Source organism: Somniosus microcephalus, chromosome 22 (assembly GCF_052327205.1).
Source record: "Somniosus microcephalus isolate GS21.2 chromosome 22, FLI_Smic_1.0, whole genome shotgun sequence".
NCBI classification, from domain to species: domain Eukaryota; kingdom Metazoa; phylum Chordata; class Chondrichthyes; order Squaliformes; family Somniosidae; genus Somniosus; species Somniosus microcephalus.
This window is the reverse complement of record NC_141008.1, coordinates 6,687,576-6,701,817: the sequence shown is the minus strand read 5'-3', so window position 1 is coordinate 6,701,817 and position 14,242 is coordinate 6,687,576. Positions and strand designations below refer to the sequence as shown.

The 14,242-nt window shown below is 44.3% G+C and overlaps 1 protein-coding gene across 1 annotated transcript in view; it reads left to right on the top strand.

The window, feature by feature from the left end:
- cux1a (cut-like homeobox 1a) overlaps window positions 1-14,242 on the top strand; it is a 436,348-nt gene that overhangs the window by 58,185 nt on the left and 363,921 nt on the right. Inside the window, exon 3 of the mRNA XM_085965092.1 lies at window positions 2,127-2,177. Within this exon, the coding sequence (XP_085821218.1) occupies window positions 2,127-2,177 (51 nt within the window). The remainder of the gene's footprint in view (window positions 1-2,126; window positions 2,178-14,242) is intronic.

Here is a 14,242-nt window from a genome sequence, read left to right as displayed (position 1 = left end):
TAAGAGAAAGAGGGAGGCTAAGAGTAATGTGGGCCCCTTAATGACAGACACAGGTGATATTATAATTGGAAATCAGGAAATGGCAAACTTACTGAATAACTACTTTGTATCGATCTTCACAGTAGAGGATGTGGATAAAGTACCAGAGGTGAAAGGAAAACTAAAAATAAATCAAGGGGAGGAACTAACTAGATTCAATACAAGTAAAAATGGTGACGGAGAAACTAATGAGATTAATGATAGACAAATCTCCCGGACCCGGTGCTTTCCACCCCGGGGTATTAAAAGAAGTAGGTGAGGAAATTGTAGACACGTTAGTCGTGATCTTCCAAAACACTCGATTCAGGAATTGTCCCCTTGGATTGGAAAACTGGGCACGTCACTATTACTTAAGAAGGATAGGAGAGATAAACTAGGAAATTCTAGGCCTATTAGTCTAACGTCAGTTGTGGGGAAGTTACTGGAATCTGTTATTAGGGACAGAGTGACTGAGCACTTGGATAAATATGAGCTGATCAGAGAGCGCCCGCGTGGATTGTAAAGGGTAAGTCATGTCTAATGAACCTAGTTGAATTTTTTGAGGAGTAACTAATGCAGATAAGGGAGTGTCTATGGATACTATTTCTATGGACTTCAGAAGGCTTTCGTCAAGGTTCCAAATAAGAGGCCGTTAACAAAAATGAGAGCGCATGAAATTGGAGGCAACCTATTGATGTGGATCGGGAATTGGTTAGGAGGGAGGAGACAGAGAGTAGGAATAATGGGCATGTACTCCAATTGTCAGGATGTGACTAGTGGTGTCCCCCAGGGATCTGTACTGGGGCCTCAGCTTTTCACTATGTTTATAAATGACTTGGCTGAATGAATAGAGAGCCGTATATCCAAGTTTGCTGATGACACTAAGTTAGGAGGCACAGTAAATAGTGGAGATGGGAGCAGAAAGTTGCAAAGGAACATTGATAGATTAAGTGAGTGGGGAAAACTTTGGCAGATGGAGTTCAGTGTGGAAAGTGAGGTCATCCACTTTGGACCCCAGAAAGATCGATCCGAGTATTATCTAAATGGTGAGAAGCCTGGATCTGTAGATGAGCAGAGCAATTTAGGGGTCCAAGTTCTTCTTTTATTCATTCGTGAGATGTGGGCGTCGCTGGCAATGCCAGCATTTATTGCCCATTCCTAATTGCTCTTGAGAAGGTGGTGGTGAGCCGCCGCCTTGAACTGCTGCAGTCCGTGAGGTGAAGGTGCTCCCACAGCGCTGTTAGGGAGGGAGTTCCAGGATGTTGACCCAGCAACGATGAAGGATCGGCGATATATTTCCAAGTCAGGATGGTGTGTGACTTGGAGGGGAACTTGGAGATGATGGTGTTTCTTTGCGCTTGCAGCCTTTGTCCTTCTAGGTGGTAGAGGTTGCGGGTTTGGGAGTACAGAAATCACTCAAAGCTAGTGGACAGGTACAATTTTTTTTTTAAAAAGCTAATGGAAAGTTGCTCTTTATGTCAAGAGGGTTGGAATACAAAGGGGTGGATGGTATGTTACAGCTGTACAGAGCTCTGGTTAGACCCCATCTGGAGAACTGCATTCAGTACTGGGCACCGCAGCTCATTAAGGATACATTGGCCTCGGAGAGTTTGAAGGGGGAACTCTTTCTTCTCTCTCTCCCCCCCACCAAAAAAAAGCTGTTGGGCCGGGGGTCAATTGAAAATTTCAAAACTGAAATTGATATATTTGTATTAGGCAAGGGTATAAAGGGTTACAGAACCAAGGTGGGTAGATTGAGTTAAGATACAGATCAGCCATGATCTAATTGATGGCGGAACAGGCTCGAGGGGCTGAATGGCTTCTTCCTGTTCCTATGTAATAGATTTTGAACAGAGGGCAGGAGAAACTTCTTCACATAGTTATAAGGCTGTGGAATTCACTTCCAGGGACAGTGGCTCAGGCAGAAACTATGTTTGCATTCAGGATTAGATTGGATAGGTGGATGAGGGAATATGGAAATAGGGTGGGTAAATGTGATTAGGACTATTTGCTCCTGAGGAGGGTAAATGGCGACATTTACCATTAGGCTGAATGATTTGTTTCCATATTGTAACTTCTATATATTTTTATGCTCCTCCTTTGTTCAGATTGAAGAAAACACGTGTGGAAGACATAAATATCTGGTCCGGGTCACAAAGGTATAATTGTTACACTCCTGAGTTACACTATCGTACAAGTAGACATAGGGCAGTGTGAGTCAAGTCCCATAAAAAGTACGACGCTCCGACTGCTTATGGGAGTGACTGAGGCCACTGTACCCAGAAAGGGATCAACGATCAGCCCAAATCTGTAACATCATCTTTAGCTTAGACAGCCCTTGTTTACCTTCAGGTGGTTCATATGTTAATGTAGCTGGCTGCCCATTGTACTATTAATTGCTGTAGTCTCACAAAGGCTGTACATCTAAGAGTGCGAGTGGTCTAAGTTTTGAACATCCTATCCTAATTTACGATTTTGACTGAGTCTCAATTGACAGGCAAGAGTGAACTCCATAGCTAGGAATGTCTACACAATCCCAAATATGACTACAACCAGTAGGGATTAACATGCCACTGCGCTACCAAGAATTCTATTAATGGAAAAGTCAGCAAAGAAAAAACATTGAAGGGATTTCAACCAATTGGTTTGTCTCTTTAACTCTTTGATGAACTGGTCGAGAACAATTGTTATTTGAGCTGACTTTGACAACTGGCTGTATTTTACTGCTATTGCAAAAGACTTGGTCACTGAATAAATCTGATTTGGTAATACTGTCTGATACAGAAGTGTCTGGTATGACCGCTATTAATCATCCTCAGAAGTGAAGTGGGTCCTTGATGGAAATCCTGCGTCTAAATCTAGAGACAACAAACGTGTCTATTGTTTACCCAGCACACGCTTTTCTCGATTACTTTGTGCATTAAGTCTCGCTTTAGATCGTAGAGCAAGCGTGTGCTTGCCTACATGAGTGGATTTTTGAGTAAGGTGTGAAAAAAGCATCTGGTAACAGTTTGAAACATAACTGTCAGCATACTTGATTCTGACTTGTAATCCAATGCTGTCCTAATACATTTCCGATCCTAACTTGCCTTATTTATGGCTAGTTTACACTAACCAGATGCATTTAGAGTCCGATCAATAATCACTCTCAAATCTTTTTCTCTTTTTGGCCTTTGCCAACGGAACTCCTCCTATGTTAGTCACAGGTTTAAAATCCATCTGCTATATATCAGCCTATCTACGTAATTGATCCAAGTCTTTCTGAAAATAATCCATCTGCTTTGCGCTCGTGGCCTGCCTACATAGCTCTCGACAGTAAATTTAAGAATGTTCTACTTCAGGCATCCTGTTCCATATCATTCAAGTACTGTAAATAATAGGTACCCCAGAACAGATCCCTGGCTTGTTTTTGCCAAGCAGCACGATGTTTATTTATCCCCAACCTTGGTTATTAATGAATGATTGGAGATGCAGGGATAAGTGCATTTATGTTGCATGTAAGGTGGTGAATTGCTATATTTTCACCTGAAAGTAACCTTGCCCTAACCAGTTGGGTAAGTGCACTTTTCTAGCCCTTCTCAAAATTGGGTCATTCCCATGAAACTCAAGGTGGCTGTGTGTTCCATTTTTTTTTTGGTATCCTCCTTGGTTTATTTGCAACCAATCTGCACATAGACTTGGCTAAACACTCTGTAAATTTTCTTCAAAAGAATGCTCAGTTCAGAATCATGTGATATTGGTTTTAGTAACCATTAATAGCACAAGAAATGATCATATTTGGATCATATTCAGTAAAGAAAAAGCCAGCTGTTGTTGTTTCCTAGCATCTAAGGCTATTGCTGTACCTTGGATATAAATTCCCTTTATAGAAACAAAAGGCAATCCCATTGTCTCCCTTCAACAGAACATAATGAAAAAAATGGTTATGCATAAAATAGGTACACACAAGATTTCTCACCAAGAGCTCTGGGATTTGTTACACATTAACTGCTTTATATGTGCTCATATGTTCATATGGCAAGTCCTTTGACTTCCTTGGCAACGCTGACTTTATAATGTGTGCCTCATACTGTGCTGTTACAGAACAGTCTGCGTTTGGAGGCTGATGTGGGAAAAATAAAGATAGGCTGTGAAAAATGAGGCAGAAAATGAAAACCCATCCGAAACAGGGCTTCACCTGGCTTTTAGATTAAATTTAGTGTTTTCTTGAAGAGCTCTTAAATCATTTGTAAATTGAGAATGAACAGTAGGGAATTGGAATACAAAATTTATTTACAAGCAAAGACCTAATAATTTGTGAGTGATAACATTATATATTGCTGTTCCCTGTTGTTTTTTTTTATTAATACAAATTGTATCACGTAAAACTTATATTTTTTATACCTAAATTCTTTTTAACATCTATTTTGAGGACTGCTGCAAGTATTCATTTAATTTTTCTTTATGGGTGATTTGAGTTGCTTCCCATTATAGCTGAATAGTTGCCACTTCAAAAACATTCCAAATGGGGATGAAGAATAAAGTTTACTGCTCTATCTCGATCCCAAGTAGTATGTACTGTGGCATTGAAACAGTCTTAGGATGAGTTTTACCTCGTTGGCTCCATGTAAAGATGTTTTAAAAATAAAATATTTACAAAAAATTGGTACTTTAACAAACATGTTGTGGTTTGCCTCGATGCTCGGTGAGTTTACCCAGTGAGTAGCTCAGCTAGCCAGGTCAGATCCTTGATCTGTGCAGTTAGCTGATCTGAGCTAGAATGTTGGTAGGGGCACCTGTTAAGTCTGTGTGTTCTAGTGGTAATTACTAACACAGACTACAAGATTAAAGTTCAACAGGTCTTTACTGGTTGGAGGTCAGGACTATAACTAAATACAATATTACTACACAGTGCTTATATACCGGTGGTCACCACTGGTATTACGTATACAGCAGCCAGAGAAAGTAGTACATCTCTTAAGGTGGAACAGGCTTAAGTTCTCTTAAGGTGGAACAGGTTACATACACCACAATCCTCCCTTTTTAGCTTAACAGTCATATCCCCATTTAACACAACATAATAACATATATAACTTCAGGTATAAACAGTTCAAAGGTTCAGTCTCTCAGGAGGCCTTCTGATTCGGTTTGGATAACGCCTTTCAGTGGTCTCTGATTCCTGTTGCTGAGGTGACTCCTCTAGTTGGTCTCCCATGCATTGGGTGTTATCATCATCAGGTACATTCCCTGCCGAGGTAGATGCTTCAGGTTCATTAACGTCTTCCACAGTTGTCTCTGTCACAACCATGGGTTCGACCCTTGCTCTCGATTCTACCAGTTGATCCGCATGACGCCTTATCACATTGTTACCAATATCTACTGTGTACATCAGAGGTCCTTGTCTGGCCCGAATTGTTCCGGACTGCCATTTTTCGTTTCCATAGCCCCTTGCCAACACTGGTTGTCCTACGTCGAAACTTCGAGTGGTCTTGTTATTAATATGCCGGAACTGTTTGTTTTCCACTTCCCTCCGCACATTTGGTTTTAACAAGTCCAACCTGGACCGCAACCTCCTGTTATAAAACATCATGGCAGGACTTTGGTTAGTCACTGCATGAGCGGCGTTTCGATATGCCATTAGGAAATTGTCCACCTTGTGCTGTAGCGGAATCTGATCATCGTTCATGGCCTTTATTGCCTTTTTGAATGTTTGAACAAATCACAGAATCACAGAATCACAGAATCCCCACCGTGCAGATAGAGGCCATTTCGGCCCATCGAGCCTGCACCGACACATATCCCACCCGATCCCCGTAACCCCTACACCAACACATATCTCACCCTATCCCCGTAACCCCACGTATTTAATCCCCCTAACACTAAGGGTCAATTTTTTATCATAGCCAATCAACCTAACCCGCACATCTTTGGACTGTGGGAGGAAACCGGAGCACCCGGAGGAAACCCACGCAAACACGGGGAGAATGTGCAAACTCCACACAGACAGTCACCCGAGGCCGGATTCGAACCCGGGTCTCTGGCGCTGTAAGGCAACAGTGCTAACCACTATGCCACCGTGCTGCCAAATCTCTCGGCCAACCCGTTTGTCGCCGGATGATATGGGGCAGAGGTATAATGTTTCACCCCATTCTTCTTTAAGAATTTTTGGAATTTTTCCGACACGAACTGTGGTCCGTTGTCCGAACAGATCTGTTCTGGCAATCCGTTCCTTGCGAATATTGTTCTTAACACCGCAATTGTCTTTTCTGAAGTAGTGGTATTCATCTTGATCACTTCTGGCCATTTGGAATGTGCGTCCACCGCAATTAGGAACATGGAGTCCATGAATGGACCAGCAAAGTCAATATGTACGCGTTGCCATGGGGCTGAAGGCCATTCCCATGGGTGTAGTGGTGCGATCGGAGGTGCATTTTGCACTTTTTGGCACCCAGCGCAGCTTTTCGTCAACTCCTCTATCTGTTGGTCAATACCCGGCCACCATACATAAGCCCTAGCAAGACTTTTCATCTTAACTCCCCCCAGATGACCTTCATGCAGTTCTTTTAGAACTCTTTCCCTTAACTTGGGAGGAATAATCACTCTTGTCCCGTACATCAAAGTACCATGGCAGACGGACAGCTGGTCTCGCCTTGCCGAGAATGCCGGTAACAGAGGATCACCACGTGTTGGCCATCCTTTCACTGTCACCTCGTAGACTCTGGACAGTGTCGGGTCGCTCCTGGTTTCTCTTTCAATACTTGCATTGGTGACTGGTAAACACTCGATGATGGTCGAATGAAATAACTCAACAGGGTCAACTTTCGTCGTTTCTTCTTCAGGTAGTGGCAGGCGCGACAGCCCATCGGCCTTGCCATGCTGCTTCGTACCTTTGAATTCTATTTGATATTGATGTGCCCCTAGGAAAAGGGACCATCTCTGGAGACGCTGTGCTGTCATCACTGAAACACCCTTCTTAGGGTTAAAAATGGATACCAACGGCTGATGGTCTGTCAGAAGTGTGAATTTTTGGCCCTGCAGGTAATGATTAAACTTCTTCACTCCCCATACAAGGCTGAGAGCCTCCCTATCGATCTGCGCATAGTTGCGCTCAGCGGAGGTCAATGATCTGGATGCAAACGCGACTGGCCTTTCCGTGCCATTTGGCAACTTGTGTGAGAGTACTGCCCCAATACCATATGGAGAAGCATCACAAGCCAACCGAATAGGCAGTGTCGGGTTGAGGTGAGCCAACACTTCCTCTGAGGTGATCAATTCTTTGCTTTTGCGAAATGCCTTCTTACAGTTTTCGCTCCATTCCCATGGTACCCCCTTCTGTAAAAGAGCGTTTAGCGGGTGCAGTACCGTGGATAGATTTGGTAGAAATTTATGGTAATAGTTAATCCTAGAAACGACCTCAACTGAGAGACATTATCTGGAGCGGGAGCCTTTACAACTGCCTCTATCTTGTCAGGAGACTTATGAAGCCCCTCCCGGTCAATGACATGACCACAGTACGAGATCCGCTTCTGGAAGAACTCACATTTCTGCCGATTAACTCTAAGTCCATACTCTTTCAGTCTGTTGAGCACCAGTTCCAAGTTTGCGAGGCGTTCTTCATCACCATCACCTGTAATCAGAATATCGTCCAGGTAACATTGTGTGCCTGGAATTCCCTGTAATACCTGCTCCATGGCCCTCTGCCAAATTGCTGGAGCCGATGCCACTCCAAAAACCAGCCTATTGTACCGGTACAAACCTCGATGCGTGTTGATCGTGAGGTATTGGCGTGACTCTTCAACCTCCATCTGCAAGTACGCCTGCGCCAGGTCTATCTTGGTGAAGTGTTTCCCGCCAGACAACGAAGCAAAAATATCCTCAATCCGTGGAAGCGGATACTGCACCGTGTGAAGCACCGGATTAATGGTGATTTTGAAATCTCCACAGATGCGAACCTTCCCTGGTTCTCCTGGCTTGTTGCTCGAAGGACGTTTCATAACGGGAACAATGGGCGTAGCCCACTCACTCCAATCTACCTTAGACAGTACACCTGAACGTTCTAGCACTTCCAGTTCCGCTTCTACAGTAGGTCGTATTGCATAGGGTACCGGTCTGGCTTTAAAAATTTTTGGGTGTGCATGTTCATCAATCTTGATGTTTGCTGTAATTCCTCTGTGTTCCCAGTCCCTGCTGGAACACCTCTTTAGCATCATCCAATATTTTGGACAATCGTTTAGGTTTGACATCTGTTTCCCCGGAATCTACCGTTAGTGCCTTCAAGGAGTGCCAGTCCATATTCATTTTCCTAATCCACTCCCGTCCCAGTAGTGGTGGACCTCCTTCAGGTAGCACATATAAGTCCATTACTTGGCTTTCTTCGCCCTTGTGGACCACTTTTACCTCTATCTTTCCGATGGGGTACACTCTTTGCCCCATGTATGTTTTCAATATAATCTCCGTATCCCGTAGGGGAATATGTTGGAATAACCTTTTGTAATCTTTCTTATTCATGACCGTCAATGCCGATCCAGTGTCCAATTCCATCTTTACTTGGACTCCTGCTATCTGAAGGGTGACCCAAATTGTCTGGAGAGCTGCATCCTCACCAACGTTGTGTACTCTTAAGCTACCCAGTTCATTACTGCTAGTGTCTGAATCTGACTTCTGTTCGTTCGAACTGGTCTTTGTCACCTTGTGTACCTTTATGTATTTTCCTTGCGGTGACTTTTTGTTGCTGGTCTTCTTTCCTGACCGGCATACTTTAGCTATGTGGCCAAGCCTGCCACACGTTCTGCATTCTTGGTTTTTAAACCAACACTGGTTCTGATCGTGCGTTGTCTTTCCACAACGATAACATTTTACAGTACTCAAACCCAATTTATTTGTACTGAGTTCCGGTGACCGTAGCTGCATTACTGCCGTGCCTCTCGCTGCGGCTTCGTGTGCTGCTGCCATAGTGACCGCTTTCTCAAGCGTCAGCTCATTCTCCTCGAGCAGTCGCTTTTGTGTATCTTCTTTTAATAAACCACACACAAATTTATCTCGTAGCGCCTCTGTCAGTCTCGTTCCAAACTGACAGTACTTTGCTAGCTTACGCAATTCCATTAAATATTCAGCATTGCTTTCATCCTTCAGCTGCCTTCTGCTGTAAAATTTAAATCGTTCCGCTAGCATCAGCGGCGTGGGGTTTAGATGATTTTTCAGGACAGTAACAATCTCCTCGAACGTCTCATCCGCCGGTTCATCTGGTGATAAAAGGTGTTTCAATTGCCCGTATGTCTTCGCACCCATTAAGTTTAATAATGCTAGTGCTTTCTCTTCATCTGGGATTTTATTTGCTTTACAATAATTTTGTATGCGTTCTACATACATGGCCCAATCTTCGATGTCGCTATCAAAGGTATTAATGTTCCCATGTTTAGGCATCGTTGCAATTTAATTTATTTTTATTTTTATCCAAGATGGCGGCTTCCCGCTCTTGTCTTCGTCCTCCGCCTACAAAATGGCAGTTTTCCCGCGCTTGGCAGTCTTCACCCGTCCCCCGACGCTGTCTCCGCTTCACCGCAGCTCTCGCGCCTTCAGTTGCCCCAGACGCTGCGCCTTTTTAGCCCGAATGCGGCCCGGCCCTTATCACCAGCCGCGATCGATGTCCCCGCGCTGCGCCTTTCGGCCCGAATGCGGCCCGGCCCTTATCTCCGGTCGCGATCGATCTCACCGCCCTTATTCCTCCGTCTTCCCTCCCCGTCTGTACAGCCAACGTGGCCGACTTTCTGGTCGCGTCGCTGCTCGGCTTACCCACCACCGAGGTAGAAAGAAGATAGCTGACAGCCGCTGATGGAGGCTTCGAGTTCAGGATGTCTTCTGCACTCTGGTTTCTCGATGTCTGCCGTGCGACGTGTCTTCCAGCAGGGTGATGAGGGTGGAAGCCTCTCTTCGACGTCTGTTCTGTGGATGAAGCCGCCTTGGATATAAACTGCCGCAGGGTAAGAATCGGACTCGTCGCCACTGTTAAGTCTGTGTGTTCTAGTTGTAATTACTAACACAGACTACAAGATTAAAGTTCAACAGGTCTTTACTGGTTGGAGGTCAGGACTATAACTAAATACAATATTACTACACAGTGCTTATATACCGGTGGTCACCACCGGTATTACGTATACAGCAGCCAGAGAAAGTAGTACTTCTCTTAAGGTGGAACAGGTTACATACACCACAGCACCATTATTGGCATATTATCAGTAGACTCGGCTAGGAAGAGGCAAACTGAAAAGCTTCCTGATTGTTGTCCATTGACTTCTGCTGGAAATGCACATAGGTGAGGACAAGATTGGTCTTGGCTGCAATGTCTCCTGCTGTCGTGTTTTAATGCTTTTGCGGCCTCACCCAGCCTCTCTCTAACCTCCTCCAGGCCTACAAACCTCCTCCTGTACTCTCCTTTTGTCTGGCTCTGGCTTCTCGTGCACCCCTGTCCATTTGCCCCATCATTGGCGGCCGTGCCTTTGGCTTCCTAGGCCACGTGTGGTGGAATTCCCTCCCGAAACCTCACCACCTCTCTCTCTCCTTTAATACTGTACAGGAAACTTTCTGATATCCGGCACTGACGGGACCGAGCTGGTGCTGTACCATCAAAAGTGCCGGACATACCAGCGTTAATGTTGAATCATACGGAACTGAAAAGCTCCGTGTGAATCAACAAACCCTGTTGCTTAGCAACGGCTTCAAAACAGTCGGCTGCAGCTGCAAGCGTCTCTAGCTGAAGCTGTTGCTATAGCTACAGACCTTGCAGTGCCTGACTGGGGGGGGAAAAAAAAGCAATGAGAACTAAAGAAACTTATCGAAAACGGCTCCTGATTTTTGCCGTTAGATCGAGTATTCTGGACATATAACCTCCGGATAAACCAAAGTTTCCTGTACTTAGAACCCGCCTCTTTGGCCATGCTTTTTCTCACCTGTCCTAATATCTGCTGCTTTGATACTTTTTTGATTATGCCTCTGAAGTGCCTCGGAATGTTTTTCTACGATAACGGCACTATATAAATGCAAGTTCTTGTTGAATACCTTGCCAGCACTCTGTCATGGCTTACATTTGAATAATGGCCACTTGGGTGAGCTACCTATTCCTGTTGAACAGTCCCCAGCACTGAGTCAAGGCCTCAAGGGAAGGTATTGTGAAAATCTTAAATTAGCATATGGAGCACATTGCAGAACTTTAAGGCATAATTGGCTTAACTACGATTTTATATAGAAAAAGCTAAATAACACTTGTGACAATTGACAAGCACAGTTGTGCTTTGTATGTCAACGTAAAGTGACAGTATAATCAGTGAAATTTACCGGCTGTTGAGAATGAGATGGAAAAAGGAGAAAATGTAGTTTTAAAGTGTACAAATGCATTATAAAACTGAGCAAACTCGGATCAGTGGGTAACATTAGTCACCTGACGAAGGAGCAGCACTCCGAAAGCTTGTGATTTCAAATAAAGCTGTTGGACTATAAACTGGTGTTGTGTGACTTCTTACATTTGTCCACCCCAGTCCAATTCCGGCATCTCCACACCATAATATTAGTTTGGAAGCTGAGTTTCTGTCACAATGTGAATAGGTGCAAGTTGTTCACGTGTTCAGAAGGTCAAATGTCTGGATCGTACATTTTATAATTCTTAAATAGGTATGTAAATACATCAGTGCTGTGGAGTGGCATATTTTAATAGTTTTGCTGCCTGATTTTTGAGAGACAGGCAAATATGGGGCTGTGTTATTCTATGCTGGTGGCTCAAGGTGGGCTGCAATAAATGTTGCTGTGGGAGGTCCTCGCCCTAACTGGAATAGGCTACGAGCATAGTAACAGATTGTCCAGAGAGCCTGGCCTGCAGACCACTTGGCTGGGAGCACAAAATACAGTGAAGCAACAGCTTGCCATAAAAGGGGAGGTTGTGGCAGTGACAGAAAATGGACTAAGTGTTAATAACAACACAGCAGAGAGGGCCCTCCCTTTTGATGCTGTAGCAGATATAACAAAAGATGGGTAATCCTGTTTGGGCATAAAGGGCACTTTCCAATAAAAGCACAGAAGCTAGCTGCATGGTTGGAGATTGCTGACTGAGTCAGTGCAGTCACTCAGGTTCCTTGTGCCTGACTGCGAATGAGGAAGAAGTTTGCTGCTAGCTGAGTATGGCAAAGGTAAGTGTGCCCCTCACTTTTGTGCACATTTCTTGTGCGACCCATCAAGCATGGCAGGAACTCCCACCCCCTCAGGTTGGCACCATTTCGAACATTGTACCCAATCTCTGACCATTTGCACGCGCTCTTTCATGTTAGATTGCACACAGTTCTTGCCGGTGGAGGTGACAGCTTCAGAACAACAAACAGATGCTGAGGTATCCAGGCCAAGGCGCTCCTCTGCTTTTAGGGAATTTCTCAGTGCGGTCTGCAGTCATGGACGCAGAGATAGCCCTGTTCTCCTAAGAGCCATCTGTCTAGTTCTCCTTCATGAAATAATGTGGGCTCCTTGAAATGCCACAGAATAAAGGCATCATGGCTGCTACCTGGATATGTATATAATAATGTTTCTATGGTCAGGTATCACCTGAACAGAGGTTGAGTGCTTATCATTTCTGTTCATGAAGGCCATGGGTTGAAAGAGCACTGTTAGCAAAATGGGCACAATTTGCAACTCTTATGGAAAGGCTTATAAATGATGTGGCCAAAACAGCTCCAGGATTGCTGCAGCTGCATTTGTTGGCCCCTCATGAATTTCCCTTCCTTATCTCAATTCTGCAGCATGTTTGGAACCCCTAAGGAAACCCGATCCTCACCCCTTTGTACGCTGCGACACCAAAGCCAGTAACAACCAAGATTAATAAAGAAAAGTATTTGGTTGGGGAACCCAAAACTGTGTAACGGGAGCTGTACCTAGGATAACGAGATAATACATGGAGCAAAATGCCAAGAGTACATAAAACCATTAATGGAAATTCCCCCCAAAAACCTCAAATTCTAGCTTCTCCTTTTAAGAAGTCTGCTTCAGCACGCCAGGTCTCCTACTCCTCTACTCCTACTTTTAATGGGTGAGGCTTGCACTATGGGCAGATCCCTTGCCTAAAGAGACACAATTCAAGGTGGGACCTACCTTGTGATTTAAATATTTAAATGAAGCTTGCACTCCGTGCTAGCGTGACCTCCTTTATTGCCCTCTAGTGTTGTCATCAAACACTTCCGGGTCGGGTGAAGCACAAGTTGGATGCATATTGAAGTTTACTTTGCCCTAATATTGTACCTTACCCCAGCCTACTCTCACACTATGGGTGTTATTGTCGCCGTTTCCTGTACTATCTGTATTTGTGGACTCTAAGATTACTAATTTACTGCCAATTGGCACAAATGCATGATCAGTTTTGTGTAGTGGACTTGCTTTTTCTAGGAACTGAATGGGACTTCTGCAAACTCACTGGAGCTGGCAGAGAGGAGGGGTTTACATATTGTTAGTCGGGGTTGCATTCAAACCTATTATCCACAGGTGATAGGATGTACGGAAATATGAAAAAGGAGGTCAGGCAAATACTAGCTGATCTATTGAGTCTGTCGTGTCCTGGCTTGGTGTAACTTGTACACACACGCGTAGCCCCGAGTAGTCATGCAATCTCCAAGGAGAGGTACGTGGGCCAATTTAGAAAAACCCCCTGAATTTTCTCTCTGGTCCCTAAAAGCGATAAAGTAATCTCCATGAGCCCACGGTGACTGGTGACACTGGACCCCAGTGAGGCACCTACCTGTAGAGATATTTTCAACTTGCAGCAAATCCTCACTCGCTAAATGTGCTGGCAACTTATTCCAGAGGTCGAGAACGCTCTGTGAAAAGAAGTATCTCCTGACATCTAACCAAGTTCTATGCTTCTGTAACTTGTACTCATGTCTCCTGGGCCTCCTTAACCTATCTATAGCTGAAATAGCCTCTCTACAAGGATAGAATCTAATCCTTTCATTATTTTAAAGTTTTCAATCATATCTCCTCCAGGTCTATGCTTTTTCAAAGTAAAAAGACCTAGCTCTCATAGTCTCTCCTAATACCTTGAATTTAATTGAGTGGCCCTCTTCTGCACCTTTCCAGGGTCTCTATATTTCACACATGTGAAGGGACCAAAACCGGACAGGTGAACCAATTGTGCCACCACATCCCTGGAAAATATATATACAGTACATCTTTTAGCAGCAAAGAGGAATATGAACTGGGAGGAGGGAATATACAATCT